This window comes from Nycticebus coucang, chromosome 9, assembly GCF_027406575.1.
Source record: "Nycticebus coucang isolate mNycCou1 chromosome 9, mNycCou1.pri, whole genome shotgun sequence".
NCBI lineage: Eukaryota > Metazoa > Chordata > Mammalia > Primates > Lorisidae > Nycticebus > Nycticebus coucang.
In genome coordinates, this window is record NC_069788.1 from 94,898,470 (window position 1) to 94,924,153 (window position 25,684).

At 44.2% G+C, this 25,684-nt stretch overlaps 2 protein-coding genes across 13 annotated transcripts in view; one reads left to right on the plus strand and one right to left on the minus strand.

Annotated features, from left to right (window-relative positions):
* Positions 1–25,684, plus strand: part of FOXN3 (forkhead box N3) — a 391,460-nt gene that overhangs the window by 181,390 nt on the left and 184,386 nt on the right. The gene's annotated exons all lie outside the window — the stretch shown is intronic.
* LOC128594950 (non-histone chromosomal protein HMG-17-like) lies at positions 16,666–17,370 on the minus strand. Its single transcript, XM_053603892.1, has one exon. It carries the CDS (start codon positions 17,305–17,307, stop codon positions 17,035–17,037), a length of 273 nt encoding a protein of 90 aa, XP_053459867.1. The 5' UTR covers positions 17,308–17,370; the 3' UTR covers positions 16,666–17,034.

The window sequence follows — 25,684 nt, forward strand, 5'->3', positions numbered from 1 at the left end:
TTTGTAAGGTGAGTCGGCTTAGACCCATGGTTCCCAAACTTCAGGGTACTCTTGTCTTTAGTCACATCAGCTAACCCATGTCAACACAGTCTGCCCTGAGTAGCTAGATTTGGCAGCTCCCACAACAGTGTTGTTTATAAACATGATTTCAAAAATGCTCTGGGGAAGTGATGGAATAAAGCTTGTCCTCACAGTACTAACTCTGCAGAAGACCCTTTTCATGTGGAAACAGTCCAGATGGGTTGTGTGGGATCTTCAAAGCCCTATCCCAGGCCATTATTAAAATCCTGCGAGTTGGCGTCGTTGGAGAGCCACTGGCTATGCTTCGGGGTCTGCTGGGGCCCTTGTTCTCTCTTGGGTCTCTCCGCAGCAGTTGGATCAGCACTTCTGACCATTTCCCCAGGTTAGAGAACAGTGACTTCAGTATCCTATTTCTGCGGCAGTGGCATTCTAGGTGCGTGTGCATGTACCTGGCTGGGTGTCTTAGGCCAGGCCAGTCCACTGGCCTGAGCTGCTGGGTTCTTTTCTTTCTTTCTGTACATTTCTGTTGATGATGTTATCTTGATTATCAAAAAGTGTTCACAAATTCCTGCTGTGGTTTGAATGTATCATCTCCTTAAAGTTCACGTGTTGGAAACTTGACCCCCAATGTGGTGATGTTTGGAGGTGAGGCTGGGGTCTAGTTAGAGAGTTTCTTGGGTCCTGGGGACACTGCCCTTATGTCATCGTAGGAGTAGGCTCCTTATTATAGTGTAAAAAGATAAGTTCAGCATCCTTCTCCTTTCCTCCCTCTCTCTCACCCTCTCTTTGCCCTTGCACCTCTCACCATGAGATGACCCAGCAAGACGCACCCTGCTAGACGCCAGCCCTTTAACCTTGGGCTCCACAGCCTCCAGAACTGTGACGAAGCAAATTTCTTTATGAATTGCCTGCAACTTGCAGTGAAGTTGGGGTGGTGAAGAGTGCTTGTGATCCTCTCTATCATCTCCCCTACCTGGTTTCCTGGGCCACTTGTGGGCTGGGCTCTTTCTCTGCCATTCTCCCCCCTCTGAGGCTGCTGCTGTCATTCTGCCTCTCTGCAGGTGTGATTTGGTGCCAGATGGTTATTATTATTATTTTTTAGCAGTGGTTGAGTCTTATGACGCATAATCCAACTGATCATTTTTTCCCCACTGTGTAAAATGTTTGACTTACATACTTGGTGCTGTTTGTTTACCGTAGTAGTGAGGTGTGGTGGTTTGTTGGGAGCTCCGTTCACAGCTGCCATGTGGCCATGGTAAACTGAGGGCAGTGCTTTCTCTTAGCAATTGGGAGACACTGTGGTGAAAGTTTTCAGATAATCTGTTCAGAAATAGCAGATGATTCTCACAGCCTCGTTGTTGGATTTCTCATGATGCTCCCTACATTCACCTGTCCAAGCAAGTGTTGTGGGCTGGATTGTGTCCCCTGAGAAGATATGTTGAGGTTCTACTCTCTGGTGAATATGACTTTATTTGGAAAAGATGTAATCACGTTAAAAGGAGGTCATCCTGGATTAGAGCGGACCCTAATCAAACGTGACTGGCATCTTCATAAGAAATAAAGAGACAAAGACCACGTACAAGGGAGACGCCATGTGACGAGGAGGAGAGATTGGAGTGACATGTCTCGCAAGTCACAGGCTGCCAAGGATTGCTGAGAGTCACCAGAAGTTAGGAGGGAGGCATGGGACAGATTGTCAGAAGCCCCAGAAGGAACCAAACCTGCTGACACCTGGCTTTTAGACTTCAAGCCTCCAGAACTGTGCAAGAATCAATTTCTGTTGTTTTGAGCCATCTAGTTTGTGTTACTTTGTCACAGAGCCACACAAGCAGTAGCAATGAGCTATGATTTGCTGCCTACACCGAAAGACTTCAAGAATCAAACCCAATGGAAGGTATTTCGGGTTTATGCAGTGAGACTGGGTCCTTTGGCAGAGGAGGGAACTGAGCCATCAAGGAGGCCTCCCAGCCTCACAGCGGGCACTGGGAGAGATCTGCACCCAGAACCTGGGGCTCCTGAGCTTGGAGCGTCTTTCACGCCTAATACGCCTTCTGGAACATAGACTTGAAATATGATTGCATTTGCATTAAAGAAGCCAGAAAGTTAGGAGGCAAACGGCTTGGGTTGTTTGCTTTTTGTTTTCCTCTCCACTTTGTTTTTTTTTTTTAAGAGATGGGGTCTCACTATATCACCCCAGCTAGAGTGCAGTGGTGCCATCATAGCTCACTACACTTGAACTCCTGGGCACCTCTGCCTCAGCCTTCTGAGTAACTAGGACTACAGGTACATGCTACCATGCATATCTCATTTTTTTTAATTTTAGAGTTGGATCTTGCTATGCTGTTCAGGCTAGTCTTAAACTCTGGGCCTTAAGCAGTCTTCCCACTTTGGCCTCCCAAAGAGCTGGGTTTATAGGTGCAAGCCACTGTCCCTGGTTCCTCCCCATTTTTTTGGTGGTGAATGAGGGGCCCACAGATACAACAAAAGGAGGAAGGTCTTATTAGGATTACAGTTTTTGCTACACAGGCTGCAAATAGAACGTGGACCAGTGGGCTCTCTTTGGGGACCTCTGCTTATTTATCATGCACTTGAACTTTTCCTTTCTTTATTGAAAGTGATTTATAGTAAGTGCTAGTGTGGTCTTTTCTTTCTTCCCTGCTCCCATCTCCTCTTTCTTTTCTCTAAAAGAAATCATTTTATGAAAGGCTTTTCTTATTGTTTCCTTAGGTGAAGGTGGTGTGAGGTTGATGGGCAGGGGAAAGGCTTTGCTTTTTAGATTTATTCATGAAACTCATCTCAAAGTCTGACTTATTCTTCAGAAAGTGACCTTCCTTAAGAGCAGGTGACTTTCTTGGCTCTCCACTTTGTACTATGAGTTGGAGTTGTTTATGGGCCTAACCTGGTCCTTTTCTCCAGTCCTCTAGTGCTAAGGCTTTCATTGGGACAACCGGTATAATACCTGCCCAGCATTTCTTACTCAAGGCTGATCTAAGACCTGGGACCAGGAAGACACAGCTCTTGTTTGGGGTAGTGTGTTCTTCAGCAGAATGTCCTTTTAGTTGAAACATGAAATCATGAGACTCAGTTTGCACAACTGTGAATGCCCAAGTTAAACGAGTTCTTCGTACAGGAGAAACTGGATGGATCCCTTTGAAATTATTAATGTTCAGACCACTTTGCTCACGATGACTCAGTGTCTGTATGACCTTGGTTTTACTAAACATCCAAAGACGCTTTTATCGAGTGTCTTGCATTGCCAATGTAACATTTTACTTCTGAGGACCAATCGGGCTCTTTAACTTGGGCTGCTTTTTGAGGAGGAGGAAGGACTCACTCACTGTTCTTGAAAACCAAGGTCGGTCTGGGACTGATGATGGGCAGCTGGGCTGTTTCCTGGATTCAAGGTAATTCTCTCTGCCAGTCTTCACCCTTCATAACTGACCTCAAGAGACCCAACATGATAGATAAACACAGTTCCCTGTGTACCAGTCCTCTTCACCTCTGCACTGTGGCAGGCTGGATCCACGGTTAACCTTGGCTGCTGGAGAGACAACTTTCTGGGGACATTAACTGCTTACAGGCTGCAGCTCATCTGTCTGAGGCTTTGAGCTTCTTTCTCCAGTGACCTACTTTTCTAAGTAATAAGGTATAAGAACTAATAAGAGACACTGGACTAAATATAAGTTTGGACTTGGCCTTTGAAAAGGTCTCCCACTAGCCCCCGCACAGCGAGCTGGGAGGTGTGGCTCCCCTCCGTGAGGACTTTAGCAGTCAGGAGAGGCAAGGGACTCTTCCAGAGGGGTTTCTGGAGATTTTGGTCATACAAAAGATTCAATACTTTGGCACGTCCTTGGGACATTTTTATTTTCTTTAAACCTGGTGTTTTATTTTGCTAGGTCTCCCCCTCCCCAGAATAAAGGCACATTCAATAATAAGAATTCTCTGGTATCCAATACAAAATGATACTGCTTGTCGGTTTGGAGAAAAAGCAAATTGCCCTATGAGTTAGGATTTCCTCTTTTTGAAAAAAGAAAGCAGCTTAGAGAAAATCCCTGAACATGGTCTCCTGATTGAAAAATATATTAGAGTGTTTCATTGCTTTATCATTTTCTTAAAGTAACAGTTTTTCTTACTTTTTAAAAAAGTGTGTGTTTATATGTATGTATGTGTGACACACACACACACATATATATATACATATAGGGTGCCAAAAAAATATACACACATTTTAAGATGGAAAAAAACTATATGAAAATTGTAATACATAGGTATGCTGCTAACATTTTGTAATTCTGTTATTACAAAAGATACAAGATAGGGTGGTGCCTGTGGCTCAAAGGAGTAGGGCGCCAGCACCATATACCGGAGGTGGTGGGTTCAAACGCAGCCCTGGCCAAAAAAAAAAAAAATAATAATAATAATAAATAGTGGTATGTATTGAGGATTACAATTTTTAATACAATTTTTTCCTTAAAATGTGTATACTTTTTTAGATACTATGTATGCGTGCGTAGCTATCATATTGAGATATATGGCTGAAAACATTCCGAATGTAGAATTTTTTATGGTTTATACAACTGAAAAAAAAAGTCTTTGTTCCATAAAATTGTGATGTTGGAAAGAGCTTTGTTGTTCCTTGAATCCAGCCCTCTGCTTTGGGCTAAAGGGCAGCAGTCCTCCCTGTCGCCGTGGCCATCTTGGGCCATTTCTGTGAGACCACCCTGTGTACGGTGAACTTGGCTACATACACATCATCGAGTGCCTATTTCTAGCCACGTCCTCGCGGCCTGCCAGCCATCAGATCACTTTCAACAGCTTTTCCATCTTTGCCTTCATAGCACGCTTTATGTGTGCAGTCATTTGAATTGTTTGTATACTTTCTTCTTGTTTTATCAAAATGAAAAATGTAAAAGGTTAATGATAAGAGCTATGAAGAGTGTCATTCTCTGGGAACCATGTCAATCGAGAAAGAGACAGAAATCATTTGGCCAAAATTTTCCATCTTGATTGGGTTCCGCTAGAAGCCCATGGCTGTGAAGGGTAAGAACAAAACGAAAGGATGTTTTTGAAATGCTGTGAAAAAGCTGTAGCTACTTGAGTCTAAAAGGTTAGGTAGGTATCTAGATTTTATAATCTTTCTTTTCTTGTTTTTTGTTTTACACACTCTAACAAGAAACACTTCTTTATAGTATTTGTAAAGTGTGCATTATAACCTATAAGTGTTTTGACTTTCAGACATTTTAATTTAAACCTCATTTTCGGGACAGTATCGGGGTGGGGGGAAGGACTCCCTGTAAAAGCCCCCAAAGATGTGGCTCTGCCCATTGCAGTCTGGGTAAGTGTTTCCTTTTCAGAAAAATAAGCCCTTGGTCTTCAAAATCAGCCTTCATGGTATTTCCTAGTTCTCTTCCCCAAAGCCTCCGATGTTCCAGTTTTCCAGAATTTTCTTTTTCTGACTCTTCTCGGGCCCTTACCTTCTCCTGGGATTCCTTGGTGGCCTTCCCTGGTGTCGGGGACGGTCAGGGGCCAGTGCTTGCTGGCTGTGAGGAGCCTTGTTGGCAGCCGTGACTGGATGCTCCCTGGCTCATTGTGTCTTTCCTGCTCACGGGCTTTGCAGTTGGCTGCTGAAGCATCTCATCCTTGATTTTCCACTTCTCACGCAACCTGGCACCTTATTTTTTGAGGTTGCCCCTCTTCAGAGAGATTTCGTCTGGGCCCTCCGGCTGGTCTCCACCGGGACTTTTCCTCCATGGAGCACATTGCTCCCCATGCATTTGTTACCTGTTTACCATCTGTCTCCTCTGCGTGTAGGCTTCATGGTCAGTCTGCCCCGGTGCTTAGTTTAGTTCACCACCATGTCCAGGGGGCTCCAGAGGTTCTGCAGCAGGAATAAATGGTGCCTTCATTCTCCTGGTTTTCTAGGCACTGAGCCTGAGAACGTGGGACATGCAGAGACCAGCTAAGGGCCCTCACCTGGCAGCACCACGCGCCTCCTCTATTTCTGAGTGGCAGGCGCGGCTTTCCCTGTCTGCACGCTCTGTCCTCAATAGCCTGAGCACTGTCCTTACTCTGTCCTCTGCTCAGGGGTCCTCCCTGGTTGCTTCCACTGTAGAAGTGAATCCCCTTGTCCTCCCTGACTTTTCACCCTGTGGAGTCTGTCTTCGCCTGTTTAGCCATCTTACTTCGTGTTGCTTCTCTGCCCAGGCCGCTGGTGGACACAGTGGGTCCCTGCTCTGCTCTGCAGAGTCCACCTTGCCTGGTGCACTGCTGTCCCTACCTGGATTCTCCCCTTTCCTCTCTTTCCTGTATACCCCAAACCAACTCTTCCTAAGAGCTCAGCTAAAAGCTCATCTCCTTAATGGAGTCTACTGATCTTATTAATCTGTCTCTCTGGCCCTTGGCATTTATAGTCTGTCTGTGTAGTTTATTATAAACTTTATAATAAAGTTTGCCATCTTATGAAAAAGGAGCAGAGCAGATGATTTTCAGGAGCGTTGAGGTTGGAGTCAGGGAGACCTGGGTCTGAATCTGTGTTTCACCACTTGCTGGCTGTGTGTCCTTCATTAAGTTAATTACTGTTAATGAGCTTTGTGTCCTTGTCTGTGAAATGAGAGTAATAATGCTTTTCTCACATGGTTGTTTGATGATTAAATGATGATAATGACAGTACAACTCCTGGGATTTAGTAGACACTCGGTAAATATTATGCTGTTGGTCTTTACCCTTGTGTCAGTGCTATGGATTGAGTTGTGTCTCCCCAAAAGTCATGTGTTGAAGCTTTTACTTCCTGATGCGACTGTATTTACAGATAGGGCTTTTAGCACATGATTAGGTTGCAGGAAACCGTAAGGATGGGGTCCTAATCTGATTGGATTGGTGGCCATCTGGGAGGAGGGAAAGAGAGAGCATTCCCTCTCCACTGGCAGGCACCAAGGAGAGAGGCCCCGTGAGCTTGCAGGGGGAAGGCAGCTATCTTCACTCTAGGAAGAGGGTCTCCCTAGGAATTGAATCTGCAGATGGCTTGATCTTGGACTTCCCAGCCTCCAGAACTGTAAAAGAATAAATATTGGTTGTGTCTGCCACCTGTATTTTATTATGATAGCCTGATATGCCAAATATAATGCCTTCTCTCTCTAATTAGATAACAAGTTGGTGAGCTGATGTTGATTGAGTTCAAGAAATCAGTTAAGTAACTTGCTGCGGTTCCCACAGCCCGGCATTGCCAGGTCTGGAACTGTGACTTCACATAGCCTTTGTGGACTAGGCCTCTTAGAGTTATGCAGTGCACTCCTCCGGGATTGCCCATGACAACTCTGAAGGGTGGGAGACCATGCATCTCCGACACTCATGCCTCTGCATTCACCAGGGAACAGCAGGTGCATTCCTTGATGTCAGGGGAGATACCTTACATTTTATCTCTGGTGACACATAACAAGTGCCACGTGCACAGGAAACAATTAAAAAATAATTTTTGGTTGGTTAATTTCCCCCAGACACTTAGATCCTCCTGCTTCTGGGTAAAGAATAAAAGTTTCCACCCAGCCGCCCCAGCTTCCGCGCGTATTCCCTGAGCTGCCTGTTGCCAACACAGGCATCGGCTTGTTGAGTCTACCTGGAATTTGCTAAGGGAAGCAAAGGGGGAGTGGAATTTTGTTGTTGGGTATTAAAACCTTTGTGAGTTGGAGCCTTCACCTTGTTTATTCCCTCCTTGAGTCTCTGTGAGAATGGCCTGAAGGAAGCGTCATCTAAGTACTTCCGTCTTGTTCTCTTTCTCGTTAGATTTCTTCTCCCTCTCCTGTACATTGAATTTAAGAGGCCAGAGAGAATATTGACCAACTCCTAGTGTTTTTTTTTTTTTTTTCCAGCTTTTGTCATTCAGAAAGAATTTTCTTCACCCACCTCCAGATGCAAATGGCTTTACTTCCCACTGATTAATTCCTTTCTTTTCAGAATTGATGGGTTTGGGCTTTTGAAAAAGATGAGTTGAGCTTCGGTTCAAAGTGATGGGGTTATAGCTTTTAGACTTCCAGGACTCTACATGTAAATGTTGGCCAATGTTCATATTAGTATGTTTATAATTCGTGCCCCATTTCCTTGTGATAAGAATTACCTTAAGGCATATATGTCACAATCAGGCTGTGAAAATAAAAACTGAAGACAGATAAACCTTCACAGGGGTGTGGAACCTGTGGCCACGTGGCCTGCAGGCTGATAGAGAGAAGGGGAAGCCAGCATCCCAAATCCTCGAGCTGATGTATTTGTTGAGCTTGAGTGCCCCGGTAGCCAAGGCAAAAACAGAAACTCAGCAGATTACACAATTCTGTTTCTCTGGTAGAATGCCAGCTCAGGAAAGAGCTCAGGTGACAGTTGCTGAAAAAAAATTCATTGTGGGTCTGTTTTTCTCTGACACGTAAAACCATACAATTCACAACATGTACAGCAACCTTTGCTCCAGTTCAGGAAGTGAACGAGCCTTTTGCTCACCCCATTAGCTGTGACCTTCTCCTTTTCTATCTTGTAATTCCTGTTTGTCCTACAGACTTTGACAGAGCCACCTCCTCCAAGAAGTCTTCCTGGATGCTCCCTTCCCAGGCTGGGTTGTGTCCTTCTTGTTAGTGGAACCATAAGACGGGGCTTATCTTCATCTCTGTCCCTCCAGATCGCTTTATACTATCTTTTAAAACTAGACCAGGGGCCAGGTATGGTGGCTCATGCCTGTAATCCTAGTGTTCTAGGAGGTCGAGGTGGGTGATTGCCTGAGCTCAAGAGTTTGAGACCAGCCTGAGCAAGAGTGAGACCCTGTCTCTACTAAAAATAGACAAACTAGGTTGGTGTGGTACAGGCCGATAGTTTCAGGTACTTGGGAGGCTCAAGAGGATCTCTTGAGCCCAAGAGTTTGAGGTTGCTGTGAGCTATGATGACGCCATGGCACTCTACCCAGGGCAAAGGAGTGAGACACTGTCTCAAAAAGCAAGAACAAAAACAACAAACTAGACTAGGTGTTCCTAGGACTCATTCATGGTATTGGGGTAGCTGTGGAACTAATGTTTGTTGAAGGAAGGAAGTTTTTTGATCTTAGGTTAGAAAAATAGGTTTCCAAGTGAAATAGGTTACTGAGTGAATGCTGACTGGGTGTCTGCGCACAGTAAGCTGCTTGTCTGTGATTCAGGGAGGTGGTGCCTCCTATCAGACCTATTGCAAGAGCTGGTTGTCAGATGTGCACTCAGGAGGCTGAGCTCTGGTCCTGTTCACCCCAAGTAGAGGTATGACTTGGGCCTCACACAGGCTCAGTTTTCACACCTGCAGAGCGAGCATGTTGAAACAGACTAGTGCGGGCAGAGCCGTGGGGTTCCCCTCCAGCCCCACGCCCAGGGCTGGCATCCCTCCTTGGCTGCTGCTCTCATCCTTCACTACTTCTCTGAGCTTCATTTCCACCAACAATCCCTTGGGGTTGGCATCAGAGAAGAAAGCTGGTTAACATCCATGGAGAAGGTTACCTTTGAGCTTCTTTTAGCTCTAATGATTCTAGAAAATTCCCCGAGTTTCCTCTGTCATCACTGTGGTGGGCCAAAGAGTGTCCCCCCCCCCCCAAAATTCATGTCTACACGGAGTCTTATTTGGTGACCTTCTTATTTAGAAATAGGGTCTTTGTGGATTTAATTAGTTAAGATGAAGTCACATGGGAGCAGGGTGGGCCTTGAATTCAATGGCTAGTGTCCTAATAGAAAGACGACAGGAGGCCGTGGGATGCCAGATTGAAGAGATGCTGCTGTAGTGACCTCAGAGCATTGCTGGGAGCCACCAGCACCTGGGAAGAGGCAAGGAAGGGTGTCCCTGGGCCTGGGAGCAACCTGGTTTCAGACGTCCTGTCTGTGAGAGACTAAATTTCTGTTAGTTCTAAGCCACCAAGTTTATGGTTATTTGTAACAGCAGCCTTAGCAAATCAGTACACACTCACCTCTTATTTTTGTTCAAAAGCCATTCATCACGTTTACTCTCTCTGATCCTGGTGGGTCCCTCACATCTGTCCAGAGAAGCCTTGCCTGATGGAAGGTGTCTTTTTGCTGTACCGTGTGTAGTGGGACCTGACATTTCTTTGACTGTTGTAAAATTTAGACATTGATGAAAAGCTCCTTTTCCCAATTAATAGATGAAAGCATATGAATTACTTTATATTTTTGTGGGACATATGTTTAGTTCAGACTCCCTGAGGCCTTATTCAAATTATCCAAAACCTGGCCTCTGCAGTGTAATTCACAGATGGCACTGACTCTAGCCAAAAATGAAAAAGGAAAAAAAAAAAAAAGACTGTGTTATAAACACTCACTACTTGAGTGTTCTAAGCACTGGGGTGTCGAGGGGACAGTGTTGTTTGGGGCCCTGCTGGAAAGAGCCTGTGTCTACCTCTCCTACCCCAGATCAGGCAGGACCCCTACCCTCCAGGTCGAGATTCTTCACCAACCCTTGTACATATCTTGTTCAAGGGGGTCTGCAAGCTTTTGTTCATGTTTTCTCTGCCTCAGTCACCACCTCCTCTTTGTCAAGAGTTTTCATATGTTATTTGTTATTTAATGACCTCAGTGCCCTATGAAGTAGTTATTGTCCCATTTTATAGATGAGGAAACTGAGGCTCAGAGAGACAATTAGGTAGCCTGTCAAAGGTCACAGCAGCAGCAGAAACTGAATTCAGATCCTTACGATTCCCAAGCCCAGGTGCCTCCTGCCCCACCTCAGAGGGTGTTTGCTGGGGACAGGTAGGGGTGGTGGCTTGAGTGGGCTGAGATGCGGTTTGAGAGGAAGCTATGGGAAGAGGACACCATGAGGGAACAGAGAAGGGGACAGCAGGAAACAAAGCTGGGAAGACCTGGGAGGGTGTGGGGAGCGCCTGGTTTTCAGACCTGTAGGTGAGAGCATATTCTATGCTGGGAGGTGCAGAGAGGAGACAGCGTGGGAGGACTGGGCCTTGGGGGAGCGGGAAGCAGAGTGGCAGGGCAGAGTGGTCTGGCAGTGGTCTGGCCAGGACATGATGGAATTAGGTTGGCAGCAGTGGGAAAGGTCTATACCTGGTGACACTGACCCTACTGTCATGGAGGGAAGAAGCCACAGGCTCTGATGATAGTTGTGGGGTTATGGGGAACAAACTGGGAAGGGGAAGAGGCGTTCAGGGTGACGTTTGCCTAGAGGAGAGGACAATGAGGTCATCGGTTATGGTAGGGAACAGGGAGGAGAATGGACTTGATTTGGGGGACCGTAAAGGAAGGTGATGTGCTTATGATCTGGTCATGGTGGACTCAAGGGACCTAAGGGTCATGTAGACAGGATGCCCGATGGACAGCTGGACATGTGGGCTGTAGACACCCCAGGTAGAGCTCTGAAATAATTGAGAGGATCATGCAAAGGGCCAGGGGAAGTGCCTGCGGTACCTCCATTTAATCAAACGTTTTGAGGCCTTTTCTGGGCTGTGTACTCCAGGCCCCGCCGGAGTTGGCAGCGCGTGGTCCATGGCCAGGATGTTGGGCAATGTTAGAATTAGTTGGGGAGAGCTCTTAGGGTCATGTCACCAGATGTTTTTGGAAAGGCTTTAAAAAATTACAAACAAACCTATAATCCATGTGGTTTTGGAGGCCCAGGCTTTGGTTGGAGGCCTAATCCTCCTGTGACTCACCTCGGAAATATTGAGAGTGAATAATCCACAGGAGAGACTTAGTACGTACGTGTATGTGGAGATGGCAGTCCAGTTGCCTTTGTGGCGATTCTCTTAGAAGGAGGCTTTTCTCCTGTTTTGCTGAGTTTGATTTCAGCCTTATGTGTAGCTCTCTGGATATCCCACAGCTGGCTTTACCTCTTGTTCACGTGGGTAAGCATCTTTCCTAGCGATTCTGAAGGTGGTTCAGAGGACTGTCCATAGTCTCTCTAGGAGGGGGCTGTGGGCACCCTGGTGTGTGGCCTCAGTGTGCTAAATGAGAAGCAGGTGACCACCTCACTCACAGGAAGGATGTATAAGGGATGCGGTTCGTATCACCCTCCCACTGGGCACACAAGGAGGGACAGGGGCAAGGGCTCTCTGGCCTGCACTGTACAGACCAAGCTCTGACTTGTGCAAGACATTCTGAGGAAGTTTGACTAACAGGTATGAGGAGTTCAGGCTTGGTTGAAGCCCTTCTGTGTCCCTGGAAAATATAATAGGACTGCAAGGGGCAAGGTCAGTCGTGGGTAAAGGCACTATTCTGTATTTGAATTGAGCTTGTATTTAGGGATTCCTCTTTCTGCCCAAACTTAGTGGTTTAATGTGCTCTGGGGTAGTGGGTCCTAATTGGCAATGATTTTGCCCTGCAGGGGACTCTTGGCAGAGTCTGGAAATACTTGCAGTGGTCAGATCTTGGGGGATAGGTCTTACTGGCATCAAATGGGTAGAAGCCAGGGATACACAAGACAGCTCTGCACCTCCCTAGCAACACAACAATTACCCCAAATGCAAACGGGGCTGAGGTTAGGAAACCAGCATGGGAGTTCCAGCAGAACCTTCCTGTCCTCACCACTGTCTGCCAAGGTGGGGGGCTTCAGTACAACCTGTGAAGCCATCCCTGGATTTTAGCACAGCCAGGAAGGCGCTGGCTGAAGTTAGAGGGGGAGAGGCCTGTGTGCTGGCAGTGCAGAGAGGTGTGCCAGACCTACAGCCCTGTGCTCTTGAGCAGGCTTTCCCATTAGTAATGAAGAGAGGGAGGCAGGAGGCTGCTGAGACCCTTTCCAGAGCTCACCTTTCAGGATTCTACCCTGTTTCCCCGAAAATAAGACCCACTTACAGGAACGATAAGATGTCCCCTGAAAATAAGACCTAGCGCATCTTTGGGAGCACACCTTAAAATAAGACACTGTCTTATTTTTGGGGAAACAGGGTAGAACTGACCCTGTATTCTCACAATCCTGGGTGTGTTTCAAGTAATGTGAGAAAGGAAATTTGATGAGAATGCCTATTCTTTGCCTCTCTTCATAGTTTTTATTTGCCATCTTTTGTTCCAAAGAGATGGAAATTGCACTGTTAAAGAAATATTCAAGGTATCCCCTCTCATGATGACAAGTCTCAGAATGTTTCTTTTATTTCAAGGAGAGATGACTTTAATGTATTTGAACCATTTCTGCTCAGTGATGGAAAATCCCATGTCAAATCACTTACAGCAGTCAGACTTGGGCGTTTTAAGTGTCTCTCCCAGGATACCATACAGGCTGCAAGGGCTCTCCCCAGACATGTCTGCTTCTGAGGAGTCCTGTGGGTGCACGAGAGAGGGCCTGTGATTCTGGTGTGTCTGGGTGTTCCCCAGCCGGAGCTGCAGACATGAGGTCATCCTGGGTAGCTCTCAGCTCCCACTGCTGTCCCCTCCTGCCCACACTATCCTGGGAGCTCTTGATCTTCTGTATCAATGAACGGCTAATGTGTACAAGGTGGCAAATAAAAGCTTTTCTTCCATCTGGATTAGGGAAACAGTCTTTTTCCTTTTCCTGGAACGCTTTCGTATTACATTAGTTTCCTAGGACAGACTTAAAAAAAAAAAGAAGTGCTTAAACAACAGGAATTTATTTTCTCACATTTCTGGAGGCCAGAAGTCCAAGATCCCAGGTGTCAGCAAGGGTTGGTTTCTTTCGGGCCTCTCTCCTCGGCTTGTGGATGGCCGCCTTCTTCCCTCTGTGCATGTCTGTGTCCAAATTTATTCCTCTTAAAAGGACACCAGTCATAGTAGATGAGGGCCCACGTTAGCAACCTCATTTTAACCGAGTTATCTCTTTAAGACCCACCTGTGAAGATACGTGGCCTAGTTGTTCTGTGTCTGGGATAAGGCTTTACAAATGGTCATTCTGTTCCTTCACCTCCTTTCTTTTCTTTTTTTTTGTAAACTAGTATTATGAAAAAATTCAAACATACAGAAAAGCTTCAGGAATAATATAGTGACTGCTCCATGTGTATCCACCATCTAGAGAATCCGTGATTGTTAACATGTTTTTATAGTTGCTTCATCCTGGGGTGTAGGTTCTGTGAACCAGTGAAAAGCACGTTGTAGACATCACAACACCTCACCTTCAAAAGTGTCGGCACGGATCCCCGGAATAAAAACGTTCCTCGGGATAACCGCAAGGCTGTTATCACATCCAAGAAAATTTAAAATAATTCTGTTTGGTATCTATTAATAGTATCCACTCCATATTCAGAATTCTCTGGTTGTTCCCCAAAGTCTATTCAACTTTTGGGGTTTTTTAAAACCAGGATATACCGAAGGTTTGGCACGATAACTGTATATTTTATGTGTGTTTAATCTCTTCAGTATGGAATGCTCTTACCATTCTCCCCTGCCCCCCAATAAAGCCTTACCCCCCCATGCCTATGCCTTTTTTTTTTTTTTTTTTTTTTTTTTTTTTGAGATGACCGAGGCCTGTTGTTTTGTGGAATGCTGAGTTTGGCCGAGTTTTTCATCATGATGTTGTTATTCAGTTTGCCCCTCTGCCCTGGAAGTCAGATTCAAATGCTTGTGTAGGTTCAAGCTTATTTAAACAGGTGCCTGGCAGTGCTGGTGCTTCTTAAACCACCACCAGGTTGTCCCACTGGTCGTGATGTTAACTCTTATTGCCAGACTAGGGTGGTGATGCCAGGTCTCTCTATTAGATGGTACTACTGTTTTTTTGCAATTAGCACATAATCTATGGAGAGAGAATTTGGCAGTGCGAGCATGACCGTTGATGATTCTTGCCTGAATAATTTACAAGGGATACAAAATGGTGATTTTTAAAATTCTATTGTTACTTGATATTCCTAAAAAGGAACCGTAATGTCCAATTTTTATAGAAAAGGGTTGGTATAATAATTGCCTCTAACGGTGGTGAATAAATCTATCATTGAACACTCAGGTTTTTATTTAGTCAGGGTCTTATAGTTAAACTCACATCATTGTTTCGATCCTCAAATTAGCTGAAGTTGGGCCATTGCAACCAAGCTGTCTTTTATGTCCTTTGAATATGCTTTTAGTCTTTAAGTGCTTTCTTACACAGAAAAGACACTAGGGCTTGTCCTATATTTTCCAGTGCCACACATGGGAGCATCCGCTTCTGCAAAAAGCCTAGATTCCTTTTAGCGGAGAATAGTATTTAGAAATTGAATCTAGACACTGGGTATGTTCATCGCAGCTGGGATGTTGTTAGTTTCATGAATTTATATTGATATTTCCAATTTATGTTAACACTACTGCATTTTTTTCTTAAAGATCTTTGTATTTATTTATATCTCTTTGCTCGATTCCTAGTACCATTAATGCTAGGGACACATTTATAATACTCGTTTGGTCTATTGTAGACTTTAATAATACAATTCAGATTGAACCATAGTATTTCTTTGTAGTTCATTTTTGTCTCTGTAGTATATGGCTACACATTTACTAGGACATAAAGTTAGTATTAAGTTTGAATGCCATGTAAAATAATTCTTTTCCCTGTGAGGTTATATTGCCAACTTGCTCCTAATTAGGTTGTTTTGTTTCCTTTTCAAATTAATCTTAAATTTAGGGTTTATTCTTTCTAAAAAAAAAACCCAAAACTATATTGAGATACAATTTGCATACAATAAAGTACACCTACTCAAAGACCTGTTACCACCACTGTGAGTGTAGGCAGACAACCTTTCCGTTACCAGTCTTTAGTCAGCTTCCTCCCCCTGCCTTCACCCAAACCCTCACGCAACTATTGTAGATTAGTTTTGCCTTTTCTGGAATTTCATAGTAATGAAATTATAGAATAGTACACTTTGTTTTTTTTTTTTTTTTTGAGACAAAGTCTCATTATGTCACCCTCAGTAGAGTGCCATGGTATCACAGCTCACAGCAACCTCCAACTCTTGGGCTTAAGTGATTCTCTTGCCTCAGCCTCCCAAGGAGCTGGGGCTATAGGCGCCCACCACAGTGCCCGGTAATTTTTTAGTTGTAGTTGTTATTGTTGTTTGGCAGGCCCGGACTGGGTTCCAACCCACCAGCTCCCGTGTATGTGGCTGGCACCCTAGCTGCTGAGCTGCAGGTGTCGAGCCTTTTTTATTTTTTATTTATTTATTTTGAGACCGAGTCTTACTCTGTAGCCCTGGGTAGAGTGTTGTGGCACACACTGGAGTGTAGGTCACAGCAACCTCAAACTCTTGGGCTCAAGCCATCCTCCTGCCTCAGTTTTTTTTTTTTTTTTAACTGTATCCAGCTTTATTAGAGATACTTTTCATAAACAATCATGGTATTTCAGGCAGGACATGGGCAGATGATCGTTAACAGTCTACAACAACTTTCAAACTCCCTTCTTCAATGTTCTGCCAAAAATCAGAAAGCCACTATAAAACCCAATGAAATCTTCATTTGATGCTCTGAACAGGGAAGTTTAGAGTGAGGGTTGACATTTCACATTTAGCATGTTGTTTAACAACTTTTCACAAGCCGACCCTGACTTTCAGGAAATGAAATGAAAACGGCAGAATTTATCTGAAGATCCAACAATCTACAAATGGAACCGCTGCTCTTTTGAGGGATGCCATCTCAGTGGTGTTATTGAGAAAGTCCAGGTTCCTTGATATACTGGTAACCAATTATTGGGGGTCAGGTCCCAAGAGGTGACTGGGTTTAAGGGAGTTAAAACTATGCTGAAGGCAGAGGGAGAACGGGACATAAAAACAAATTAGTTTTTCCATAGCAGAAGGCATTTGTGCCAAGGTGGCTGTGGGTCAACATCAGGGAATCCCTCCTCTTGGGAGCCAAGAGGAAGTCTCTCAAAACTAGAGGGAAAAGACATTTTTCCCTCCTATCAATCTAGCTTTGGAGACATTCTATTAGTGACATATGCCCCTTCTCCAAAAAACAATGAAGTGTTCTGTGTGCTAACAACATAGCTTAAAAAAAAAAAGTAAAACAAAATTCTGCATTGTTATAAAACTTGATAAAAAAATAGTATTTCAAACTGTACAGTCCCCAGAAGTACACAGTTATCAAAAATGCACACCCTTCACTTGGCATCTCCAGCACCTTCAGCTTTCTGGGCCTGGTCTGTGTTGGCATCTCCGTTTTCTGCAGGGTCATTCCCCTCCTTGCCAGCGTCAGCTTTCCCCTTTTTCCCTTTGGGTACCTTATCTCCCTTCTTTGCAGGGGCCTTTTTGGGCTTGGGCTCTGGCTTTGGAGGAGCAGGTTTAGCAGACAACCTTGCGGATCTTCTCTGTGGCTCATCCTTGGCCTTGGCTTTATCTCCTTTAGCTTCCCCTTCAGCCTTTCTCTTGGGCATGGTGGCAACAGCAGCGGGACGTAGGCGCTGTACGCGGGGATGCAGCGACGCGCGAGCTTTGGTCGGTCCGGGGGTCGTTCTCGCCTCCTCTTCTTCACACTGCTCCGCCTCAGTTCTTTAATCTTTAATAGAGACAGGGGTCTTGCTTAGGCTGGTCTTGAACTCCTGAGCTCAGGCAATCTCCCTGCCTCGGCCTCCCAGAGTGCTGGGGTTACAGGTGTGAGCCACTTCACCCAGCCAGAATGGTGCACTTTTATTTCTAGCTTCTTTACTCAGCATAGTGCTTTGAGAATCCTAACTGTGGAGCATCCCTTACTATTGCTGAGTAGTGTTCCATCTTATGGGCCTACTGTGATCTTCCTGTTCAGATTTCCCTTTGGAAAGCTGTGATAAGCCTGCACGTGATCATCTGGCCTTAAATGAAGTCCAGACTGGGTTCCTTACAGAGCCCTGACTGAAACACGCTTTCAGTGTTTTAAACATTTGTTTGAACACAAGGTTTACATTTAATTTGTTTTTTTTTTGTTATTTTTTTTTTTTGTTGTTGTTGTTTTTTTGTAGAGACAGAGTCTCACTTTATGGTCCTCCGTAGAGTGCCGTGGCATCACACAGCTCACAGCAACCTCCAACTCCTGGGCTTAAGCGATTCTCTTGCCTCAGCCTCCCAAGTAGCTGGGACTACAGGCGCCCGCCACAACGCCCGGCTATTTTTTTTTTGTTGCAGTTCGGCCTGGGCCGGGTTTGAATCCGCCACCCTTGGTATATGGGGCCAGTGCCTTACCAACTGAGCCACAGGCGCCACCCGGTTTACATTTAATTTGATGAAAGTCATTTTTGATTATGTTTTTAAAATTGTTACTTGAATAATTCCCTTAGTGATTAAAAAAAATCCATCTGTGTCATCAGTGCTTTTTTGTGTGTGTTGAATCTTATAGGTTTGGGGGAGATTTTATATTTTTTACTCCCATGAGACAGTTAATAGTTGGGTGGATTCTGGATTATTTCCAGCTGGTATATTTTTTGATATTATAAATGAAGCTGCTTTGAACATTGTTGCCCAAGTCCGTGTGTGGATGCATAATTCATTTCTCTTGGAGGAAGCACCTAGGAGTTGGCTCGGTGGCTCACGTGATACGTCCATGTATAACTTCATAAGAAGCTGCCAAACTGTTTTCTGAAGTAGTTGTATGAGTTTATAATTTGGGAGAGTTTCAGTTGCTTCACCTTCTGAACAGTACTTTATAAAATTAAGAGTGTTTCAATTTCAGCCATCCAGATGGGCATATAGTCATATCTTCTTATTTTAATTGGTATTGTTTACCTTTGATTTTCAGTTTAGATGATAAAACATTTACTAGTTACAAAGTCAACATTCTCTGAAAAAGTATATGTAGTGTAGAATCAAACTTTTGTTTTCCTCAATGCTACTTTAGAAGGTGTGGTTTAAACGACTGGAGAAGAATCGCCTACTGTGTGCCACGTACTGTACGCCAGGCCCTGGATCATAAGCAAAACGGGAGACAGCCTCTCCATTCCTAGAGCTGGGTGTATTAGCGAGAAGATGTAGACATTAATCACATAACCCCACAAAGAAATGTAAAATGACAGCTTTGCACGGCGTAGGAGAGAAGGAGAGGGCTAAGACTCTTGTATCTGTATCTCTTCATGGTTTCCCAAGACAAGACATTCCGCTTATGTGCTCCCTTCCTTAGTACTCATTGCAAAAGACTTGTTCTAAGTGGTGTAATCCAGAATCTGTAGCAACAGGTTAAACCCTGGAAGCGTAGCCAGCACCCAGCTAGAGGAGCCTGGGTCCCTTTGGAAAGCTGTGATAAGCCTTCACGTGATCATTTGGCCTTAGATGAAGTCCAGGCTGGTTCCTTACAGAGTCCTGCCTGAAACTCACTTTCAGTGTCTTTTAAAAATTTGTTGTAACACATGGTTTACAGTGAATTTGTTGAAAGCCATTTTTAATTGTGTTTTTAAGATTGTTATTTGAGTAATTCCCTTAGTGATTAAAAAAAACCACTGTGTCATCAGTGCTTTTGTGTGTGTGTGTGTCGAATCTTACAGGTTTGGGGGAGATTTTATTTTTTACTCCCATGAGACAGTTAATAGTTTTTAAACTTCAAGCTTTAGTTCCTGTTTTACTTTTCCAAGGGTCACCCTGACCTCACAAAACAATGGCGTTCTTCAGGATGAGGTTGACTAGTAAGTCTCAGGTCTTAGAACGTTTGATCACTTGGTGTTCTTATTATAATAAAGGAATTCATAATATGAAGCTAAAGTCCTCTGTTTACAGTGTCTCAGAGAAGATACCGTTTCAGTCACCTGTTCTAAAATCGGAACCCTCACTGATACTGTTATCCTGTTCGCAACTTTCGTGTGTGGCTAGAGTAACTGTGAAACGCAGTAGTAATCATTGATGATGCACTTATAAGGAATTCTATGGAGAGTATTTTTAGTAACAACATACTTTCCTAACACTGTAATAGAGTTTTCATGTTCCAAAGCTTACTTCACTTTTTTTAAAGAAGACAAATTCTGCTCTTGTAAGGTATGCAATATAGTAAATTATTGCGGTCATACCAGCAGCATGTTTTCCCCCGATTGTTATCCTCTATGACATGGGGACATTGCAAGGACATTTTTATGCCCGTTTTGTGACATGTAGAGTCTAAGTATGAAATTGTAGAGTGATCAATTCTGTTTTTTATTTTGTCACTCACGGTCTTGGCAGGAGACAGGTGGCACACTCAAAAAGAAGTAACCAAGGACAGTTAGATAAAGGACTAGTCCCCAGTGGTGGGCAGGGGTGATGTGCTCCCCATTCCTGCTGGGAATGGGGTGGGGTTGGCAGGCTAGACCATGGAACGTTCATCCTTCCCTGTGTCTGAAGGGCCAAGGGAAAGGGGTAGATACTGGCTATTCGAGGAGAAAGTCATTGAGTATATGGTGCTTATTAGGGGCTCTGGCCTTCAGTAGCAGGATGCAGCTAACTCACCAGCCCGGAAGGCACTAAATCCCCTGTCTTCCGCTCCTCTCCCATCCCTTCTTACACGGGTGCCTCCCTGTGGTAGAACTAGACTGGGGGTCAGTGGACAAGGGAGCCTGTAGGTGCCTCCGGCATGTCCATCTCCTAAGGCTGGGAGCAGGACCGAGGGGGTGGCCCGGTCTGCAGCGTAGGTGGGCTGGCTTACACACCTACATAGTATGGAACCAGGAGGACCAGAAGCTGTTGCAGTAGGTCCCCTGTGCCTTGAATATCTAGCAGATTTATATACTCAGCTCTGGCACATGTGAGATTAAAAATTTGTTTTAACACATGGTTTACATTTAATTTGTTGAAAGCCATTTTTAATTCTGTTTTTAACATTGTTATTTGAATAATTCCCTTGGTGATTAAAAATATCAATGTGTATCATCAGTGCTTTTGTGTGTGTTGTATCTTAGAGGTTTGGGGGAGATGAACTAGGTGCTTACGTGAACCACGATAGGAGGCTTTTCCCCCTTAATATCTAAGGATCTTTCTTTAAGTAAAAAACCTAAAGAGAGGCTCAGTGCCTGTGGCTCAAGCAGCTAAGGCACCAGCCACATACACCTGAGCTGGCGGATTTGAATCCAGCCTGAGCCTGCCAAACAACAATGACGGCTGCAACCAAAAAATAGCTGGGCGTTGTGGCGGGCGCCTATAGTCCCAGCTACTTGGGAGGCAGAGGCAGGAGAATCGCTTGAGCCCAGGAGTTGGAGGTTGCTGTGAGCTGTGATGCCACGGCACTCTACCAAGGGCGACAGCTTGAGGCTCTGTCTCAAAAAAAAACAAAAAAAAAACAACAAAAACTAAAGAGAACCCAAGGCTCTTTTCAGCTGGGTTCCAATAGTCTTTACTTTTAAGTATTTGATAATTACTTTCCCATCCTTAGGAGAGGGTCCAAAATTAGGGAGCAATTGTATGTCTCAAAACAAAAACCCAAAAGACGCCTTGGGTTGCTCGTGGGGGTAACAATGTAAGCATTGGCACAGATATATATAAATTATCTTACTTTGTGGGATTCTGTTTATTTTGGTACAGCCCTTTATACAGACTTGGGAACACTCTGAACCATGTACACATATTTGAAAGCACTTGGAGAAGGCTGGGTTTTCTCATGAAGGCAAAACAAAAGGTCTAGGTTTGAATCCTGGTTCTGCTGATTGTAATATAGGGCAAGCTCCAGAGCCTGGTTTTGTGGCTATAAATGGGCTTCATAATATTCTCAGATTCCTTCTCTGAGTTGTTTAATGCCACCTAAGATGTTTTATCTATAGATGGTCATATGCCAGTAACACAAATCTAAAGTTGTAATCATGATCGCAGTAACTTTTGACTTTGATTGTTATCTAAAATAATTAAAATGTGTGCACATGTGTGTATCAGAAAGTGTGACACTCCTCCCATTCAAGGGTGTACAATCCCTTAGTACAGTGGTTGATCCATAAATTTGTGATTTGACTTGAACATGGCTACTTAGCTAATGGTGTTTGTCATAGGTGTGTTTTGGCGAGAGGCTAATATAAAGTTCCTGCCTTAAACTGCTTGCATTTGATCTGTCTGCACCTTACTCTCCTTATCTATAGGTCATAATATGACCTGCTGTCTAGGTTTATTGGAAGAATTAAATAGAATACTATGTGTAAAATGCTTTAGGTGATGACTGGCACTAAAATGTTTGTTATGTCTCGTACTCAGAATTCCCAGCTAGACTCACAGTTAGACCAGGTGACTCAGCAATATCTTGTGTCTACAATTTTCATGGATAATCAGGCCGGCTGTGTTTACAAGTCTTGTTCAATAGTTGAAATGTGGTGTGAGAATGTGGTTGGTCAGTATCCCTGTATGTTCCTGGATGACATGCCCAGCTCCCCTCTTCCTCCTCCCCCATGAGGAGACAGGTGCACTGAATGTGGCCACAGGAGTCCTTCCTGGGGTCTAGTGACATGGTGATCCGAGAGCACTTGTGTCCTGTCTGATGTTACAGCGTTTGCTAAGCGGAGATCTTGTCCCTTACCCTCCGTAGTCAGGAGTCTTACCTCTTGGCGGGGTGTTCCTCCACCAGCACCCTGGCTGGCTATCGTGTTGCTGTCTAATTATCAGTTACTAATCCAGGGCCAGCCTCTGCTGGGCTCCCTGAGGACTGTTCTTTGTGTTCTGTGCCTCAGGTTGCAGTAAGTTCTCACATGAGAAAAGGTGTCCTGGGTGCCCTTCTGGCCCTGTATGAACCTTCTAGATCACGGTGCTTGTAGCCCAGGTGAATCCCCGAAGTGACCAGTGTTCTGTTCTTTATACTAAAGCTCAGCTGCTTGTGGAATAGATGTGAGGATGCTGGGGTGTCAGCGCCTACCTTTTGACCTCACAGGAGCATAATTTGTGAGGAGCATGTGATGGTGGGAATCATTTGCCTTTTGAGTTCTCTGTAACGGCCCTCCAGGAGAGGAGAGGTGTCTGAGGCAGCCGGCTGGCACTCTGCACCCAGGTTCTCTGGATGGCGGCCGGGCCGGGTGCTCAGCCTTCACTGCGCTTCTCACGTGGTTGCGGCTGCTGTTCCAGGAACCAGCTTAGCTGGCCATCTTGGGCAGACTGTGTTTAATTTTTTCCTCAGCCCTCTTACCCATTTATTGCAGGATTAATTCATTCTCTGTCTCCATCCCCTTTCCCTCTCTCCCTTCCCTCCCTCTGTGCACCCCTCTCTTGATAAGGCCTGTGTTCCCTCTGGAGTCTTAGATTAGCTGCCTCTTACAGCCTCGCCCTCTGGTCCCAGGGTGCTTTGTCTGTGTCTTCACTAACACTTACAAGAATGTTAAAGGAATCGATAACACTTACAATGTTGTTTCGTCCTCACAGCTTCTTTCGTGCTTGGGTCAGGGATGGTTTCAGATTTGTCTTTGGAACGTGGTGCCCCAACATCGGGGCGCAGCCTGTGCACAAACACCATTCGCCGTAAGTCTCCTTTGCTGTGGGAATGCTTGTGCTGGAATTTAGAGGCACCATAAAGGCGATGTCTCCTAAAGGTGAAATGAGTCAGGTAGACAGACGTTGTAGCTGAAAGCTGCTTTTACATATTAAGGAATTCCCAGGAAGGGCCCTGTTGTCCACCAGGGAGAGTGTGTCTATGTTTTACTGAGAGAGAGAGTGTCTTACGATTTCTTTTCTTTTCTTTTTTTTTTTAACCAAAAGACCCTAACTATGGAGCCCTCTGACTTTGGACATGTAGCCTATAACTGGAACTTTTACCTGGCCAGGTACTTTCAGCAACTTTTAGTTATGGAAATACAGTGATCAAATTATAGTGCCAATTAGATAAGATCATATTGGAACATTGAAAAATGGATGAGTAACTATGGACAACCAGAAGATAAAGTAGCACTAGTTGGGCCAGCTGTCATCCAACCAAGGGGTCTGTGTGTGGCAGCGGCACATGCACCTTTATTACCCTCCATAAAACATTACTGCTTTCATTACCGTGCTCAGCACTCGAGCCCCCTGAAAGAAAGTAGGGGTGCGGGAAGCGCGCGTGTTCAGTCCCGGGCTCCAGCCAACCGTAGGCTTTTCCCCTCTCCACTTGACTTCATATGTCTGGCAAGTCTTTTACTGGGTCTCGAACTTTTAAAAAGTAAATATTTATTTATTTACATACATTAGAAGTTTTTGTACATGTAAAGAGTGATGCATTTTATTTCCCTTCCTATCTATCAGCTTTAAAAGCCAGTTTGTCTTTTAAGCTTAAAAAGGCATGAAAAAAGCAATTTAATATGTCTTTTATTTTGCCATTTATCTTTGTAATTTGCCTGTGCAGTTTTAACGTTAAGATTGTGGGCGTGATACAAACAACTGTTATTTTTTTAAAAAAGGAATGTATCCACATTCCAGACACGTTTATCACACCAGTATACATTCCTGTTTTGCATCAGGTGACAAAACCTTTAACACTGGCATGTCTTTTTTTTTTTTTAATAAAGTTATTAATCATGTGGAATTTTATAAATATCCATATATCCTGTGTGTGCATGTGAATAGATGGTTTAATGCCACATTGTATCTTGTATCAGTATCTTGAATTCATCCGAGTAAAGTTTGACTCTTTGAAGTGGTATAGCATGGCTGGTGTTAGAAATATATAAAATAACCTGCTTTTTGTACTTCCTGTGTGTTTTGTAAGTGTTTGGAAATTTTAAAAACCCTTCTGTGTTTGTACTCTTTTTTTCAGCTGTCTACTTAGTAATACAGTGAGATTTCATTTTTTTTTTTTTTACAGTAGAGTCCTTTTATTTTTATTTATTTATTTATTTTGATTTTCCAAGGTTTATTAAGATAACCCTTTGAATGACAGTTTTCTACTTTTCTCTTTTTTTCCCCTTTTATTAAGTCATATACACATAGATCATGAATACATTTATGCATTTGTGGGGTACAATGTGTTTTTTTTTATACAATTTGGAGTGTTTACATCAAACTAATTAATATAGCTTTCTCCTCATTTTACAGGGGAGAGAAATTAATCCTTATTTGCTAAAGGCCCTCCCAGGACAGAATAGTGAAAGTAATTTGGGAGAATCCAAAAGTCAGATGGATAAATGAGATTGAACTAGGTAGTGATTTTAAAGATGCCAGTTCTTTGGCCTTCTGACCTGGGATAAGAGTGTAGGTGTGAGTGTATGTGTCCTGTTTCTTATTAAAACTTAACCCATGTGGACATTGACAGTATTTCTAAGTAAATATACAGTATTTGGATGTTTTAGCGATCATTTTATTATTGATCATTGTTAGCATACTAACCTTTGACTGCTTTTGGCATTCGGGGAAACAATAGTCTAGAAAGCAGTTCAAAAAATACCTCCTTTCAACCCAAACAGGTACTTGCCAGGTCTGTCAGCCTCCAGAGATGACAAGCTTCAGACATGCACTTCCTATAGCCTCCCTCATGTGAAAATGACATTGATTTTGGTGGAGAGAAGGAGAAAGAAACAGGGCGATTCTGCTTTTCTCCTAGTGGTTCATTTGACTTCAGGCAAATCTTGGGGTTATTTTGTTTTTTATTTGGGTGTTAGTGCAAGCGGATTATGGATTGTTTTCACATAGATACAAACCCATACACGTACCAATCCAGCTTCTCCACTATAGATGAGGAATTTACAAGAGTCCTTACCATTCTACCACATGCCTTAAAAGAATTCTGTTCCCGGGCGGCGCCTGTGGCTCAATCGGTAAGGCGCTGGCCCCATATACCGAGGGTGGCAGGTTCAAACCCGGCCCCGGCCAAACTGCAACCAAAAAATAGCCGGGCGTTGTGGCCGGCGCCTGTAGTCCCAGCTATTCGGGAGGCTGAGGCAAGAGAATCGC